Source organism: Leucoraja erinacea, chromosome 2 (assembly GCF_028641065.1).
Source record: "Leucoraja erinacea ecotype New England chromosome 2, Leri_hhj_1, whole genome shotgun sequence".
Lineage (NCBI taxonomy): Eukaryota > Metazoa > Chordata > Chondrichthyes > Rajiformes > Rajidae > Leucoraja > Leucoraja erinaceus.
This window is the reverse complement of record NC_073378.1, coordinates 39,351,651-39,369,614: the sequence shown is the minus strand read 5'-3', so window position 1 is coordinate 39,369,614 and position 17,964 is coordinate 39,351,651. Positions and strand designations below refer to the sequence as shown.

Here is a 17,964-nt window from a genome sequence, read left to right as displayed (position 1 = left end):
CGGTGCTCTGCATTTCCCAATTCCAGTAATGGGTTTTCCTCTCTCACTGCCTTAGTCACATTGTTCTGTTAACATTGCTCCAGTTATAATTAACAATATTCATCTCCTTCTCAACACCAATGGTATTTGTGACAGCCGGATAATCTTGGTGGTTTAAGTTGCAGGGGAGGGGTAGAGAGAACAAAGGGACTGTCTGTGATTGGGTGAGACTATATGAAAATCATATAAATCTATCGTCAATAAAAACAGAAAAAGCTGGATCCACTTAGGTATGAAAATAGTCAAACGGGAAGTATGTCAGAATAGTGAAGGAGTACAAACATATTTGTTTTCGGGAGCAAATAAGGTGGGAAAGGGATAAGTGGACAAAGTTAATATCTCTGACTTGGTGAGAACAAATGGGTTCATCTAATTAAATCGCCTGAAGGGTCTCAACGTGAACCATCACCCATTCCTTCTCTCCAGAGATGCTGCCTGTCCCACTGAGTTACTCCAGCATTTTGCGTCTGTCTAAAGCGGGAGAACAACAGGCAAAACAGTCCATGACTTCCTGCGCTGAAGTAAAGGAGGTATTGCAGTTAGCATCACTGCCTCAGACCCAAGAACACAACTTGTTTTTGACCACGACTTTTCATACTTAGCACAATCTCTCTGTGGCCATGTAGCGAAGTGTGCCCAAGTAAGTGGCAAAGAGGATCAAATGTGATCCTTTATCCTAAAACAGTTATTCTGTTTCTCTTTTCACAAATGTGGCTTGACCTGCTGAGTATTTCCAGAATGTTCTGTTATTATGTCAGAGGGCAGATGATGGGCACAAGAGAGTGAATAAGTTGCAGGGCTGCAGGGAAAGGACAGAGGAAATAGATTGCTCTGCTGGGAGCCAGTGTGCCCCCAGTGGACTGGATGACTTCCTTCTGTTTTGTAAGAAGTTAGTTAAAAAAATAACCCTTAAGGGCCTGTCCCACTAACACGACTTTTCAGCGACTGTCTTCGACCTCCAAGCTCGAGGGCATTCGCCTGAAAAACTTCGAGCTGGATTGACCGTCAGCGATGAAACCGCGAGCCGGATCGACCGTCTGCACACAACACACAAACACATTGCAAAGGCGGGGGCCAGGGAAAGCGGGGGAGCGCTGACTGAAATTCACATCCCCGATGAACAGGAAGGTAAAAGACGGCTGGCACTGTTACGGTAAGTCCTTTAGAGAGTGGGAGGGGGAGGGGGAGAGAGAGGGGGGAGAGGGTGGGGGGGGAGAGAAGGGGGAGAGGGGGGGGGGAGAAGGGGGGGGGGGGGGGGGGGGAAGGGGGGAGGGAAGGGGGGGGGGGGGGGGGGGGGGGGGGGGGGGGGGGGGGGGGGGGGGGGGGGGGGGGGGGGGGGGGGGGGGGAAGAAGGAGTGGAGACACTTTTAAGAAGCCAGACAACTTTTAATAAAATTTAGCGGGCATTTAACATTACCGGTCGGTATACTTACCTTTTTTTTCTCAACGAGCTTTACGTTCGACTACCTTCGATTACTTTCAATTGCCTTTGATAACATATGATAGCATTACGACCTGCTACGACCTACCTCGACTAAACCTACGCGTGAAAAAATATTGATTTTTTTCCCATGGCGACATTTTTTTACTCGCGGGCATTTTTCGCCGCGACCTAGATGAGGCCTCGAGTACGCGGGGACTACTCTCGAGCATGTAGGAGAGTTACAAAGACCCCCTCGGACCTCGTATAAGTCGAAGGCAAACTTTTCTAAACTCGCCAATTAGGTCGCCGCAGTGGGACAGGCCCTTTAGGACTTGCATAGTTAACTGAAACAAATCATAGCTGGTGATTCATTTCCTAAACTCAAGACACACACACAAATGAAAATTACTTGTGAATAAATTTACAAAAAAACACAGGAAATTGACAGCAATCATAGAGTTACGTACATGGTTTCTGGGCTCGAATTGTCCAGGTGCAGTTCTGATTGTTTGAATAGTTGTTGGGATATAGAGGTGATGTAATAGTTCCACCGTTATTATCAGTAACAATATAGGACCCACACACTGTAAATAAAATGCAACATGAAAGCAGAGCATTCCGAGTGAAATTTTGTTAATACTAAAACAAAACTTTAATTTGACTTGCCTTTATTAAACCTCAGTCTGAACCCTCTATGGTCAAAACTGTTTAGTGAGTGGAAATATATGTAGACTACATTGTGACTGGTGGTGATCGCTTCTGGATCTTTGCTTCCACACAGCTTCCTCAACAAAGGCGATGCTTCGTTTGAACCATCATAAACCTAGAAAGGCAGCAACAGCAACTACAGAGATTAGAATGGATTACAATAGGTAATATAATATCTGCTTCCACCACCACTCCTGACAGTGTGCTCCAGGCACCTATAACTCCATGTAAAAACATTTGCCCCACATTTCCTTTAAACTTTCCCCTTTTGCCTTTACAGCTCAGAATAGTACAGGGATAAGTTATTTGAGTGAAGGACAAGAATTTGCCGTCAGCGAAAGGGATGCCCATACTCATTGCATATCTAAATTGTTAGTCCGAAATTAGCTATATAGATCCTCAACTATCAACATTCTGTAAGGTATGGGATTAATTCTCAATAGAGAGGTTCTGCTCAGTGGCAAAACTGTGGCAAAAAAATGCAAATGCCATCGTATGGACTACAAGCCCCTCATGATAAAATAGAGAAAATAAATTGACTGCCAACTAAGGCATACCATTTCAGATTCAGATTCAGATTCAGATTCAATTTTAATTGTCATTGTCAGTGTACAGTACAGAGACAACGAAATGCATTGGAGACAACGAAAACTGTCACTGTCAAACATGCTCAAAAATGCAAGCAGGTGGGACTAGTGTAGATGGGACATATTGGTTGGTGTGGGCAAGTTGAGTTGAATGTCCTGTTTCCACGCTGTATGACTCTATCCTTTCGGTTTCAGAAATCTTTAATTGGATTTCTGACTAAATAATATTTCATCCCCTATCACTTGCAATGTATTCTTTGTCCATTCTCTTCACAGCTGCTGTTTGACCTCCTGTTCCTCCAGCACATTGTTGTTTGCTCAAATTTTCAATTTGTATATTAAACACATTTGTATATTAAACCTGACACTCAATTGCAATGCAAACTACTTAAGAAAAGAGTGCTTTCATTTATTTTGGTACAGACATATCAAGGTTCTAGAGGCCCAGCAAGGGAGTGCTACAAATTTTATCCTTGAACGAGAATACAAAACAGATTGTTGCCAGAAATTCCATCTCTTGCTCAACACACTGTAAAACCTCTTCATTGCATTCCAAAAGCAGACAGAAAGATTACGCTAATTTTATAACTGCCACACACTGATTCCGTTTGGATGCTCATCATGCAGATTGTTGGAAGAGTAATTACCCTACAAATTATTTTCAACATTAGCCTCTTTTCCAAGGGTGCAGAGGATTTTGGCCTTTATGTGCAAAGAGAATGCACCATAAAAGCAGTGAGTTTTTTTCTCCAACCGCAACTCCAACTGCATTTGGCAAGATTATTAACCTAATTTTGATTATTTTAATTTGAGAAATGATGTATTTCCCTCCGAGTCAGGCAGCATCTGTGGAGGAAGGAATGAAAAGTGTTCCATTGCCTTCCATTCCCTCCACAAGTGCTGCCTGACCCGCTGAGTTCCTCCCGCACTTTATGGTTTGCACGATAGCAAATCCGACAACAAGGACGACTTTTCTGAAAAGGGAAAACAGCAAAATATGTAATCTTTAATTATACTTAATTATACTTAATAAGAGTGAAAGTCTACCTATTGAGCCCATAATTGTCAATTGGTTAGGTTAGCTCACTTACCTTAAAGTGGTAATGTGAGTTGCAACAACTCACATCAAACATGTAGATAGCCAGGGTTATGTGACGAAAATACTGCTGTTCATTATAATATTTTCAGGTTTCTTTACATTTCTATTATTGTAGAGATCTTCAAACAGCATTTAGCTTCCAATTAATTCTACCTCCAAATTGTTATTATATACAAAATGCTGCACAGATTTAAAAAAATATGATCCCATAAAAAGGCACATGCTGTTCATCAGTTGGAGTTAAATGTGCAAAGCTACAAAATGAACATGTGGTTCTGATACTTAAGATTGATTTCCAGTGACCACATTGCCTTTTATGTGCATGGAGGAAACTCCTGACACATGGTACATATAAATTTAAGATAATCTGGCCTGTTTGCCCTCCTTTTTGTGAGCCCCTCTGGCACTCTGCAGCTGTGCCATTGATTCAAAAATAGTATCAATGGAGAATGCCTAAAGATGTGATCTTCTCAACCTCAATTTCATCAGGCTGCCTGCTTCACTGTGTGCTGATCATTTGGAACAGCAAAATAAAATCAGTAACCCTGCTATATGTTTTAACAAACAGGATGCTGCTGTGTGAAAAACTCAATTTTCCATTGGTAGATATAATTAACACTGTGCTGAAAAACAGCCTTAGAGGATGCAGTCTCTATAATCATTTCCAGAGAAACTTCCTGTTTTACGTTTCTAAGGATCTGCCACAAATCTTTATCTTGAGTTTCCAAGAGTTAAGTGCAAGTATTTCCATAGTATATATTAGCCTGGCTTAACCTTAAACAAAAGCGACAGAATGCTGAGAGGAAACTGGCAAAACTGACACATTGACATATTTGAGCTAAAATAAAGGAAATGGGAGTGGGGGTGGGGGGGAGAGGGGGTAGGTATGGGGAGTGGTGGGCAGTAGCATTGGGAGGGTTTGGGGGGGTATCGGGTGGAAGGGAAAGTACCCAACCCCATGTTTATCTATACTGCACTAATTTCAAATGCAGGCCAAAATATATAAATAAGGAGCATACAATGTTCTAAACAGTATAAGACCAGGTTTAAATTACACCCATTTCAATTCTGGCAAACTATGCGATCACCAGGTCTCCTTACTCTTTCTGAAAATTAGCATTGAGGATATTTCTTAATTTAGTTTTGGGGGGATGGGGTGATTTAGTGATAATGAGGGTGAGAATTGCCAGCACAATAATTGATCTTTTTACCCAGCATTTGTACCCATTAGAATAAAACAATCTAAGGTCAGGTATAACACAAAGCAAATGTAAGACGTTTCTATGCTCGACAGAAACAAAAATGGAGAGTCTCTGTTTCAGCACTTGAACAAATGCCAGGAATTTGCAAACCTGATTTTACTGATTATTAACATGCCGGCATCAAAGCTGAAATTTACACCTACTATTGCTTAACTAGAAAAATTAAATAAAATAGGTTGCCATTCTAAATCTATCCCCAATTAGCACAAAATATTACAGTTTAATTTATGACACAGAAAGTATATTCTCCGGTTGTTGGACATCGGGAACAGAAACACAAGAAATGCCCAGCAGGTCATATAACCATATAACCATATAACAATTACAGCATGGAAACAGGCCATCTCGACCCTTCTAGTCCGTGCCGAACACGTATTCTCCCCTAGTCCCGTATACCTGCGTTCAGACCATAACCCTCCATTCCTTTCCCGTCCATATAACTATCCAATTTTCTATCCAAGGTCATGAAGCATCTTGAAGATGGAAACAGAAAAAAAAAATCACCTGAATCAAAAGTTTTAATGCATAAAACAATATGCTGGAGGAATGCGCAGATCAGTGTAGCATCTGTGTAGAGAACAGAGAGATGATTTCTCGGGTTCAGACCCTTTTTTGGACTGACCTCAAACCACTGGCCCAGTCTGAAGAAGGATTCCAACCCAAAACATCTTATGTCCATTCCATCCAGATGTTGCCTGACCTGCTGAGTTCATAGACATAGAAAAGTACAGCACAGGAATAGGTCCTTCCGCCCTCAAGGTCTGTGCCGAACACAATGCTAAGAGAAACTAAACTCATCTACCTGCACATGATCCATACCCTTCCATTCCCTGCATATTCCATGTGCTTATCAAAAAGCCACTTAAAGACCTTTATTGGATCTGCCTCCACCACCACACCTGGCAATGCGTTCCAGGCGCCCACCACCACCTAAGTAAAAATTTGCCCTATACATCTCCTTTAAAATTCAAAAGCCTCCACATTCTTTCTGTAATGGGGTGATTAGCAAACAGTTCCACTAGCACTTTGTTTTTTGCTCAGGATTCCAGCATCTGCAGTTTCTGGGTCATCTGAAAAGTTTTAACGACAGATTATCATCTTGTAATGTTAGCTCTGAAGCATCGGAAGCTGAGGGGTGACCCTATATAGATATATATAGGATCACCCCTCAGCCTCCGATGCTTCAGAAATAACATTACAAGTTGATAATCTGTCTTTAAAACTTTTCAGATGACACAGAAACTGCAGATGCAAACTGCAAACGATATATATATATATATATATAATTTCGAGAGGCACAGATGGATAGACAGTCAGAACTTTATTCCCAGGGAGGAAATGTTAAAGACTGGTGAGTATGGCTTTAATGGCAGAAACGTTTAAAGGAAATGTGTAGGGCAGGGCAGGTAATGGAAGCACATACAATTGTGGTGTTTCATAGGCTTTTAGCATCGAACATGGATATGCAGGGAATGGAGAGATGTGGATGAAATACAGGCAGAAAGAAATTAACCTGTACCGTTTTATGTTCTATTTGTAATACAGAATATGCTGATCAATTTGCTGACCATATATATGACAATATGCTGTGGTGCTGTTGCAAGTAAGAATGCCTTTGTTCTATCTGGGACATATGACAATAAAATACTCCTGACCTCGACTTAAAAAATAACAAACACTAACAATCTTTTTGAGCCATTTCCAAACTCCCTTATGATGATATTGGTTTTTTTTTCATACTTACGGCTAAATATTCATAATCACATGATTGCTGATGTGCAAGATCAAAGTCCAAGAAGTGAATGAAGATGCTGTAGTGCGTATCGACACTGATGACCCAAGAACAATCCACATTAATCCCATAAGGATTTGGGTAGTTTGGTGAGTGGATCTCTCCTGTTGGGGCTGTAACAATTCCACCACAACCTGAAAAAGCATAATGATTGAAAATGAGAATTTGAGTCAAATTTTAGAAGTGAGGTGCAAGTAGCTTCCCACTGCATTAAAACAGAATTTCACTGAATATGGCATCAATAAACACCGGTAAAACATAACGAATGGGCATCAAAGGGAAAGGATTTGAGTGATTAAAGTAGCACATCACACAAAGTTGTTTGTGGCTATGAGAATGAGTCATCGTGGACTTCAATCATCTCCAGCTGCTTCAACAATCACAGTCCTTTCATCGTAAGGTTGGCAGTGGGATGTTTGCTGGCAATTAGATTAATTTCAATTCCACTCATGTTGCTTCGGCAAATGAAGCCTATGTGTGGTCAGTCCAAGACAATATTCAGACATGCGCTGGTATGAGGCAAGTTATATTGATTGGTACCACAAATGACAATGATCACCCACAAAAAGAGTGATCTGGTCACTTACCATTGAATATCAATGTTATTACTATTGTCAAGCCCTCAATTATCAATGTTCTCAGGAATCACTACTGAAGCAAAGAGAAGTTTATTTCCTTGCTCAAGCCAAGTTCAACCATACATTTATGATATTGTTTGTTAATATTAAAATAAAATCATGCTGGCCAGTGTAGCAATACAATCCTTGTATCAATGCCAATCACCTCTGTGCCAGGTGGCATTGAAAGCTCTTCCATTGGGATTTGAACATGTCTTAATTTGAACAGTGATATGATTTCCTGTGCTGGATCACCACTAAGTTGTTTGGTGGGTAGGGCATTGCAACATAATTGGCCCAATTGTCATAGAGCCATACAAAGCAGAACAGGCCCTTCGGTCCAACTTGCCCACACTGACCAACATGCCCATCTACAGTAGTCCCATCTGCTTGCATTTGGCCCATATCCCTCTAAACCAATCCTATACATGTACCTATCTAAATGCTGCTTAAACGTTGGGATAGTACCTGCCTCAACCACCTCTTCTGGCAATTTGTTCCATAGTTCTGAATTGTACTGAATTAACATCTACAGTAGATCACCATATAACTGAACAATACAAGAGATGAACTGATATCACAAACTTCTTGATAACTGATGCACTCCTATCTGATAATTAAAAAAAAGTAGAATGCTGGAAGAGCTCAGCAGGTTAAGCACATCAGTGGGGGCAAAAAGCAGTAAGTCAACATTTTAAGTCTCAACTCTGCATCAGTACTATTCTAGGGTTCTATTTTCTTTTTGTTATGGATTCCAGTATACGTAGTCTCTTTTGTTATCATCTTCTATCTGAGAAGTACTGAATGAGGAAAATAAGCAAATATAAAATTAGTATCCGTTCTCAAAGCAAATACATGATAAACAAAAAAACGGATTTTTGTACTAAGCAGTTAATTTCCAACTACGTTTTGTTGACTCTTGTTGCTGGACTGATAATCTAAATGTGCACTCATTCATAGAGGTGATATGGAGAGATTCTGTGTTTACTGAATAGATATTATTTGAAGCTTAGGCCCAAGGATATTTGCATAAAGCCTGTGGATTTAGTCTGGCTTCTATTCCCTTCTGCTTTATTAGTTCCATTGACTTTAATGTTAAAGTCAGCATTCCAAACTCCTGAGCAATACTTTATAGGGCTGGCAAACGTTAGTGGAAAGAACACCGAGTAAAAATGTAGTTGTCTGTCCATCAGGGAAATATAAAGAAATGTAGAAAAACGTTGCTGAAGTCTTAGAGTACAAAACGCAGCTTGCAATTAAAGAATTAGATACAGATTGAACTCACATTGCAAAGTTATAAAGTGAATAATTTAGATTTAATTTGTTGAACTGAAAGATAAATTTTGCACTGCTCCCCTTTTGCAACTAGGCCCGTGACTTCCTGAACTTTAGACCACAATGTGAGGATAGGCTGCAAAGAATCCTCCCTGATAATCTTCAGCACCGATGTCCCGCGTTCTCAGCATCTTATGATACTCCCTAGATACTCAAGATTGCGTGGTCAAATTCTGCTCTAACTCAATTTAAAGGTTTACACATGATATTACCAGACTGAGTCAGATCTTGAATAACAATGAGACAGAATTCAGGAAGGAAATCGAGAGTGGTGTCAAGACAACAACCTCACCCTCTATGTCAGCAAGACGAAGGAACTAGTCATTGACCAAAAAACAGGGGGGTATGTAAGCCCTCGTCAACATTAATGGTGCTGAAGTGGAGATGGTTGAGGACTACATGTCCCTGGGCCTTGATATTCGTCTTGATCCAACCACATTAATGCTGTGGCCAAGAAAACATACCAGTCTCAGAGGATATTTTTATAACCAAAAATCTTCAAAAATTCGGCATATCCAACAACTTTAACCAATTTCTATCAATGTACCATAGAAAGCATTCTATTGGGATTCATCATAAATTGGTTTGGAAACTGCTCTGCCCAAAACCACAAGAAATCCCAGAGAGTTATGGATGCAGCTCAATCCAACACATAAACCGAGCCTTCCCTCAGCGACTCCGTGTACACTTTATTCTGTCTCAGAAAAACAGCCAACATAATCAAGAACCACTTACACCCTGGTCATTCCCTCTTCTCCCATCAAGCAGAAGATACAGAAGCTTGAGAGTATGTGCCAACAGGTTCAGAAACAGTTTCTTCCCCATTATTATCAGACTACTGAACTGTAGTCTATAACGTATCAAGCTACTGAACATTACAAACTACAAACTACAAACTATCGTAGTTTAATTGGTGCTTGCAGTGTTCAATAGCTTGATAGTTATTAGGGAAAACTGTTCCTGAACCTGAAGGTCACAGTTTTCAGAATCCCATACCTTCTTGCGGATGTCAGGACTGAAATGAGAGTATGGCCAGGGTATGTGGGTCCTTGATGATGCTGGCTGCCTTTTTAAGGCATTGTCGCATTTTGATCCTTTCAATGGTGGGGTGATCGGTAGCCGTGATGGATGCAGTGTCCACCACTTTTTGTAATCTCCTTAATTCCTGGATGTTCAAGTTGCCAAACCAGTCTGTGACGCCACCAGTCAATATGCTCTCTACCGTACACCTGCAGAAGTTCAAGAGAGTGTTTGTCGACATACTGAATCTCCTCAATCTTCTAGAGAAGTAGAGGCATTGGTGGATTTTCTTCATGACTACATGAATGTGCTGGGTCCAGGACAGATCTTCAGAGATATGAATGCCCAGGAACTTGAAGTTGTTGCCTCTCTCCATCATTGGTTCGTCAATGAAGCAGGTTTGTGGAACTTTGGCCTTCCTCTTCTAAAGTCAACAATCAGCTCCTTGGTCCAATGACGTTGAGATCAAGGTTGTTAATCTGGCACCATTCAATGAAACCATTGGTCTCCCTCTATATTCTGTCTCATCAATACCCGTAATTCGTCCAACAACGGTGGTCAGCAAATTAAAAATAGAGTTGAAACTGTGACCTTCAGGATTAGGAACAGCTTTTCCCAATAACTATCAAGCTATTGAACACTACAAGCACCAATTAAACTACAAACTACAAACTCTAGTTTGCAGTAGGGACTTTGGGCTTTTGTTTTCATTTTGACTAATATTGTTTTTTTTAATCTATTCACCTTTTGAGTACTGTGTACAGACCTGTTATGTTATGTTAGCATTCATAGCAAAATGATTTGAATATAGGAGCAGGGAGGTTCTACTGCAGTTGTACAGGGTCTTGGTGAGACTATACCTGGGGTATTGTGTACAGTTTTGGTCACCTAATCTGAGGAAAGACATTCTTGGCATAGAGGGAGTACAGAGAAGGTTCACCAGACTGATTCCTGGGATGTCAGGACTTTCATATGAAGAAAGACTGGATAGACTCGGCTTGTACTCGCTAGAATTTAGAAGATTGAGAGGGGATCTTATAGAAACTTACAAAATTCTTAAGGGGTTGGACAGGCTAGATGCAGGAAGATTGTTCCCGATGTTGGGGAAGTCCAGAACAAGGGGTCATAGTTTAAGGATAAGGGGAAATCTTTTAGGACCGAGATGAGAAAAACATTTTTCACACAGAGAGTGGTGAATCTCTGGAACTCTCTGCCACAGAAGGTAGTTGAGGCCAGTTCATTGGCTATATTTAATAGGGAGTTGGATGTGGCCCTTGTGGCTAAAGGGATCAGGGGGTATGGAGAGAAGGCAGGTACAGGATACTGAGTCGGATGATCAGCCATGATCATATTGAATGGCGTGCAGGCTCGAAGGGCTGAATGGCCTACTCCTGCACCTATTTTCTATGTTTCTATGTTGCTGCAAGTAAGAATTTCATTGTTCCGTTTTGGGGTACGTATGACAATTAAACACTCTTGACCTATGACAGATTCCTGAAGCCCTGAATTGCGTGATGTGCATTGAGGCAATTGAAATATTTTGGGGAAATTTGCTCTCAGACACAAAGATAAATTAAATTAAATGAACAATTAAAAGCTGGTCATTTTTTTGTGGCTCTTGCAAGGCATCATCAGCAGTTTGAGAAATATCCACACATATATTTTTAGTTATTTCATCAGACATAGTTGAATAAAGGGAACTATTTCCAGTAGATCTTAGCATAGGAGATTGTAATTTCCTTTCATATTTTCTAATGACTCATTTCCATGCTCTGATTCTTTGTGGGATCATTGCTCATGCTCGTCCAGATTATTCTGCAAATAAATTTTTATTTCTGGTTTATTTAAAATTCCAACTTTTCAAGGCCAACAGTCCTTTTCCAAAAAAAAGTGATAGAATGTTTTTCCTTTCATTGCCAGGATCCCACCATTATTATATCATCAGTTCATTCCATCAGCATTGTAAACATTTTGTGTGGTTCATTTTAACGAGAATCAATCAATAATGCATTGCAGGACTTTGTGCAGGATTAGAGACAGTTGTGAGATTTTCTGAATGTATTAATAACAAATTATATTTTGAAACCGGTTTGAGTAATAATGAAAGAATATACACTATTTGGTTTTATCAATATTGAGAAATCCATATGTAGGAGACTGACTCATATAGCCAATAACCAGCTTATTTTCATCCTAGGAATACCACAAAAATATATTTTGACATATCTAATTTGTTGCTTGTTTAAACTGAGAGATATTAGCAAACACTTTTTCCAGAAGATATTCACATTAAAATGGCATTCTGTTGCACTTCTTGCAGCACTATTCAAAGCATTGCTGAGCTGGAAAACTTACATGATGAACACAGAGTGAATGAGAACATTCAAAGACCCTGGACTTTAATGGGGTAAATTTCAATATACAACACCTAGGAAGTTTAGGGTAACAGCTACTGTGGATAATATGGCAGAGTGAAATAGCCAGGCTTGGAAACCACCCAAATCTCAACCTAATGGTCACGTGAATGAACATACCCCAAACCTTCTGAAATAACAACGATTTTTTGACAAGAAAGCCTGAGGCATTGCTTTGTTGGGACCAGGAAGTCTATTCCATTGTTTAGACAAAGTACAGGGATCCTAAAAGGGCCTGTCCCACTTACGCGACCTTTACAGGCGACTTGAAAATTCAGCGGCGACCAGAAAGATGCTATGACACTTTGGAGACCTCTCACAACCATAGGAGACCTCTCACAACCATACAGGCCGTGAGGTCTCCTATGGTCGTGAGAGGTCTCCAATGGTTGTGAGAGGTCTCCAAAGAGTCATAGCATCTTTCTGGTTGCCGCTGAATTTTCAACATGTTGAACATTTTCGGTGACCTTTGACGGGTGCCGGCATTCGCCGAAAAAGTCGCGTAAGTGGGACACGCCCTTTATTACTTTGCATCCAACCAGTATTGTTGATCAAGCAATCCTCAGACTGGAGCTAAGAAAATGAGTTTCCATTAAGAAACTTCCTCATCATGACAGTTAGAAAGTCAATAAACATACAATCCCTAAACCTATGCCGTGAGGCTACAAGGTCCTGGCAAGTTTGTGCATGGTAATGCAGATTTTTACGAAAAATTATATTTCCAGAGTAATCAGTTTCCCATTTTACTAAAACTTAATTCCAGCCTCAAATCCCCATCAAGTAGGTTTAACTTTAATCCTCATCATCAGTGACCTACATTTTTGCACTGCTTGGAGTTAAGGTTCACTTAAAACTCACATGATACTCACAATGTTTAAAAATCAGTATAAATTTGCTGGCACAAATAGTAAGACTGAGAAGAAGAGTCCCTAAAAAATCTTTCGACGAGTATTCAATTATGGTTATCTATTGTATGGTCATAATTTGTAGAATTTAATGAAATAGTTGATAGGATCCATAATGCTCTCTCTGATATTCTAGCCATAGCAGTTTTTTGTATTCATTTCATTCAAATAGCAGGAAATGTAATAAGAATTAAAAAAAACTCCCACATCTCAGGTATTTTTGGAAACCATTAATGTTATTTCAGTATCAACACCTGCAAACACAGACTTATCAGTTGATTCTCATGAACAATGTAAACTGAGAGTAACTAGTCTAGGATGTTTTATCACTGCTTAAGAGTACTCGGTGGCTGTGAGTGCCTGGCACCAATCATTCAAACCCCCTTCAACCATCTCATATCAAATGTCGTCAGCCCGATGAAAAATTAATAGTTTTTATAGAAAAAGCAAATAAATTTGGTGATATTTAAAACTTAGTAATTCCAGATAGGGTAACACAATGATCAAAGTTGTGTGGCAGGGGACTATGTGGTGAATGTCGTTGCCATGGAAACCTTATTTCAACTTAATTTCTTCATGACGCAGGAAAGAGCTGATTTTAACCAGACGAGGAAATGACTATCAACTCAGAAACGACTGAAATTACATATTTCTTTCCACTTGGTTAACCCTGCAAGCCCCTCACAGCAAGTCTGCAATAAAGTCTGCTCCTGGCTGGTTGCTAGGAGATCAAATAACAAACAGAATCGCCATGGAATAAAAAGACCAAAGTACTTGCAACTCTGTACCAAAGCAATATGCGCACCAAGAAAGTAAAGATTAATTACTTCAACAAGTACCAAAGAGTTGACTTTTGAGAGTAGATTCTGTATCCAAGTGAACTAACAGTGATATGTGGGGCTGTGGGATCACAAACGTGGGTCCTACATTGAAAAACAGTTGATTTTATTGGGGCAAGTCCACTTTAAGGTGCAAATACTAAAAACAAACTATGAAGATTGTCTTTTGCAGCAAATGTTCACAAATTCGAATTCTAATCTGTCATGTCAGCCGAGTTGCTTATTTTGCTGTTCCACCTATGTTACGGGCAAATACACAAAAAGGTCGACGCCTTTCGGAGGTGATGCAACTGCTGCTGAGAAGCAGAGGCTGGAGCCTCGCCGCCTGGGCCTCGCAAGCCGGCGGTTGAGCCTCGCAGGCCGGCAGTGGATCCTCGCGTCCCGGGCCACGTGGGTCGGAGCCCGGACCTTGCAGGTCAGAACTTCGTAGTCGGAGATGGAGCCTCGTGGGTCATTAGAGCCCGTGGCTGGAGCCTGGCTTGCTGCCACAGAGGCGTCCGTAGAGGACCCGGCAGTGTTAGTGGAGAAGTCGGTGCGGCAGTCGGTGATGGTGCCGACCGACGGACGAGGACGGACACGTGGAAGTGAGGACGCCGTTGCTGAGGAAAGGAACAAAGAAGGACCCAGCGTGGGGGGACCGCTGTGAGGGGGGGGTAGAACAATGGACAATGGGGACCCAGCATTGGGGGACAACCGTGAGGGAGGGGGGAAGAACAAAGGAGGAATTGACGCGGGGGGGAGGGGGGTGGATTTGTAACTTTGTAAGTGCCTTTTATGGGTGACTATTACAATCAAAGAATTTCACTGTGACTTGCCACATGTGACAATAAAGTATTCAATGAATCACAAATGCAGTTAGTTTGGAATTCCATTCCCACTCCTCCCCGCAGCTGTCTGCTCCAGATTTATATTTATATTATCTTGAAACAGTCCAATCATCTCCATACTTTTAATCATACAAATTAATTGTAATATTGGATAAAGAGTGTACTGTAACTTTCTGATACTCCCAAATGCAGTATTGGTTAAATGCTATATTCTACATCTGCATCCTAATTATCGGCTATTTTTCTGAATGCTGAGCTCCCCCTATACCGGTCAAATGGATGTATCATCGATATTTTGCAGACACTGTCTAAAGTCACGCTTTATTACTTCCTGGAGACAACTGGGTGTGGCAGCCCAGAAACTGCTGTGGATTTGCAAATAACCGGGTGTGGAAGCGCGTGACTTTCCAATGATTCATTGTGCTCACATCAGATGCAGCATTGTGATTTCCAGAGATTTTCAAGCCATAAAACACAGTAAACACATTCAAATGAGGACAAAATTCAAGTTGGCATATTTAGCTTTGAAATTCAATCCTCAATTTAAATTTTCAGATAAGAAGTCATTTTAAACCTCATTTGCAGAGAGGTCTTGATAAAGAACCGTTGATTCTGGTGGTGCACAAAAAAATAGCGTATCTTTTAATACACTCAATTCCCCTGATACACCATTATTTGACTTCATAAACTTTGGCTTTAATGATCTTTTTCATCAAGATAAATCCAGAAATTCAAAATATGTGCATCAATAATCTTTCCAAATAAATCTCAATAAATGCTGGAGAAAATGTTGATTTTTTTAATAACATTTGTCCCCTGGTTGTGAAATTTACACTCAGAAACTTCTGGATTCTAGAGAATATCAAGCTTTCTCCATGTTCCCATGCTTCACTGCCTCATCTTAAATACTGAGGCCTTAATCTACAGAGCTCCATTTGTGGCATTTATGGGTTTGGAGGGAGAATCAGAAACATCCTCTTAGATAATCAGCCAAGACTTTATTAATTGGCAAAGGGGGCTTAAGTGGCCAAACAGCCAACTTTGCACTCCCTATTTTCCCACAAAAGTTTTTTTTTCAACCACTTGGTGGCATAGATGAGTAAGAAGAGATTTTCCATCCATTCACTATAATTGAAAACATATCTGCGAGAGCTAACATTAGATTACCACAAAATCTCCAAGGAAATGACTGAGCCGTTTCTCATGTGGACGAGAACTGATGCGTTGATACAAACCCTCTAATGAGAAGTCTGCAAGTTACTTCCCGGCTGTTTCATAAACATATGTCACAACTACAGAGCTCTGCACTTCATTCAGCGTTGACCCACCCAATAAGTCACTGAGCTCTGTACATTTAAAATCTGTTCAATCCTTTCTGTACAATTCTCGGGTAGAAATAGGAAATACAATGATTTGCTGCTAAAAAGAGGTTTAGAAAACTGATAAAGAATTCCAGTAGGAAAATTCAATTCGTTTTGAAAAGGATTGGAGCGTGACTCAGGCTTAGCCATTGTGGAGCAAAAGCAGGAACATATAATTGGGAAATAATAACGTTAAATAGGAGTTTAGCAACTGTGACAGCCAAATTAACTTTAATGAATTTGATGTTGGAAAACTGGGAAAGACGACAAAATCGCCTTGAAGCAATGAAGCAGGGTGCCTCAGAGATGAAAGGAAACAGCTGGCATCGAGGCCAGACAGAAAATGTATGCAAATTCTCCAGTATTGTTGTAATCTTACCATTCTGGAACCACGGCATCTGGAATCCATTCCCTGAAAAATACGACTCCGAATGAAATGCCACATGCAGGCTGCTGCCAGAGGTTGTTCCTGATGGTGGCAAAGTATTCCTGCAGTAAGTGCCAATAAGATGAGACTGGGCACTAGGTCCATCATATAGCTAAGTCACAAAGGAAAAGGGAGATTAAAAAGAGTTTTAAATCGACGATAGAGAAAATTGCAAACAGTATCAAACCCTGTTGCAGATCAGGCATGCAGTAAGAATTAACCTTTTCCCATTCGTCATGTTTCTCTGTCAAAACACAAAGCAATACATTTAAATTATCTTTTAGTCCTTTTATAAAATCTGGGCATCACTGACAAGACCAGCATCTGGCTACTGACTGCTTTACTTAGTCACTTCAAAGAGAGTTTGAGAATCAACCAACTGAAGTGGGTCTCGAGACACATACAGGCCAGACTAGTTAGGGATGGCAGATTTCCATCCTTGAAGATGAAACAGACAAATGTTTACAACAATCCAGTAGCTTTGGCATTCATAGCAATACTTGCTATTCTTTCCAAATTTGAGATTGTAACTGATGTCACAGCTGCCATGTGTGATTTGAACTTGGATTTTTGCAGTTAGTTCAGGCTTCTGCATGATATAATAACCTCTGTGACATCAATCCCACTGCACTACTATCAACATTACAATATAATTAATACAATTGAAGTATACTTTTGAAAAGTCTCTGCTCTTTTTGGAAGCAAATAATAGTAAAGCTACAAATTTATTACGTTTCAAGCTGACGTGGAGACTATTGTGTAAGATCTAAATGAGTAATTCCCAATCCTGTGCTCTAAGTGAGAAGCCAGATGCACATGTGGTCTTGGTTTCAGACAGTGCCTGAAATATTCCAACTCCATGCTCTGTTTCCCAGCACATGTAGGTCTAAACTGTGTTCCCTTCTGTGAGAGCCATTTGGTTCTTATGTACCTACTAAGACGCTTTGGCGATAACAATTATAAGAAGAAAAGTGTAAGAGCAATTTCACTGAAGGAAGCACAGCAGTGATCCAGATTCATCACAACTGAGAAGCCAAACTGTGGATTTGGAATCAAGCAGTGTTTACCCAGAGGCCAGTTAAATCAGGCATAATGTGCCAGTTTAATGTAACATTATATTATAAACAGTAGAATTGTTTAGGTACATACAGATCTTTCCTTATAACTAACACTGTAGTGGAAGAGCTTTCATGTAACATTATTAATTATGGCAAAAGAGATAAATTATAATGTTAATGAAAAATCCCCAGGAGTCTGTTATTTTGTGAGTGAAAAATGGTAGCTTTTAATAAAAAGTAATTTGGCAGGA

At 40.3% G+C, this 17,964-nt stretch overlaps 1 protein-coding gene across 1 annotated transcript in view; it reads right to left on the bottom strand.

Moving 5' to 3' along the window:
• Nucleotides 1-17,964, bottom strand: part of cubn (cubilin (intrinsic factor-cobalamin receptor)) — a 239,566-nt gene that overhangs the window by 131,486 nt on the left and 90,116 nt on the right. The window contains 6 exon segments of the mRNA XM_055649570.1: nt 1,930-2,046; nt 2,129-2,285; nt 6,863-7,044; nt 7,694-7,778; nt 14,287-14,639; nt 16,356-16,767. Of these exon segments, the coding sequence (XP_055505545.1) occupies nt 1,930-2,046; nt 2,129-2,285; nt 6,863-7,044; nt 7,694-7,778; nt 14,287-14,639; nt 16,356-16,767 (1,306 nt within the window).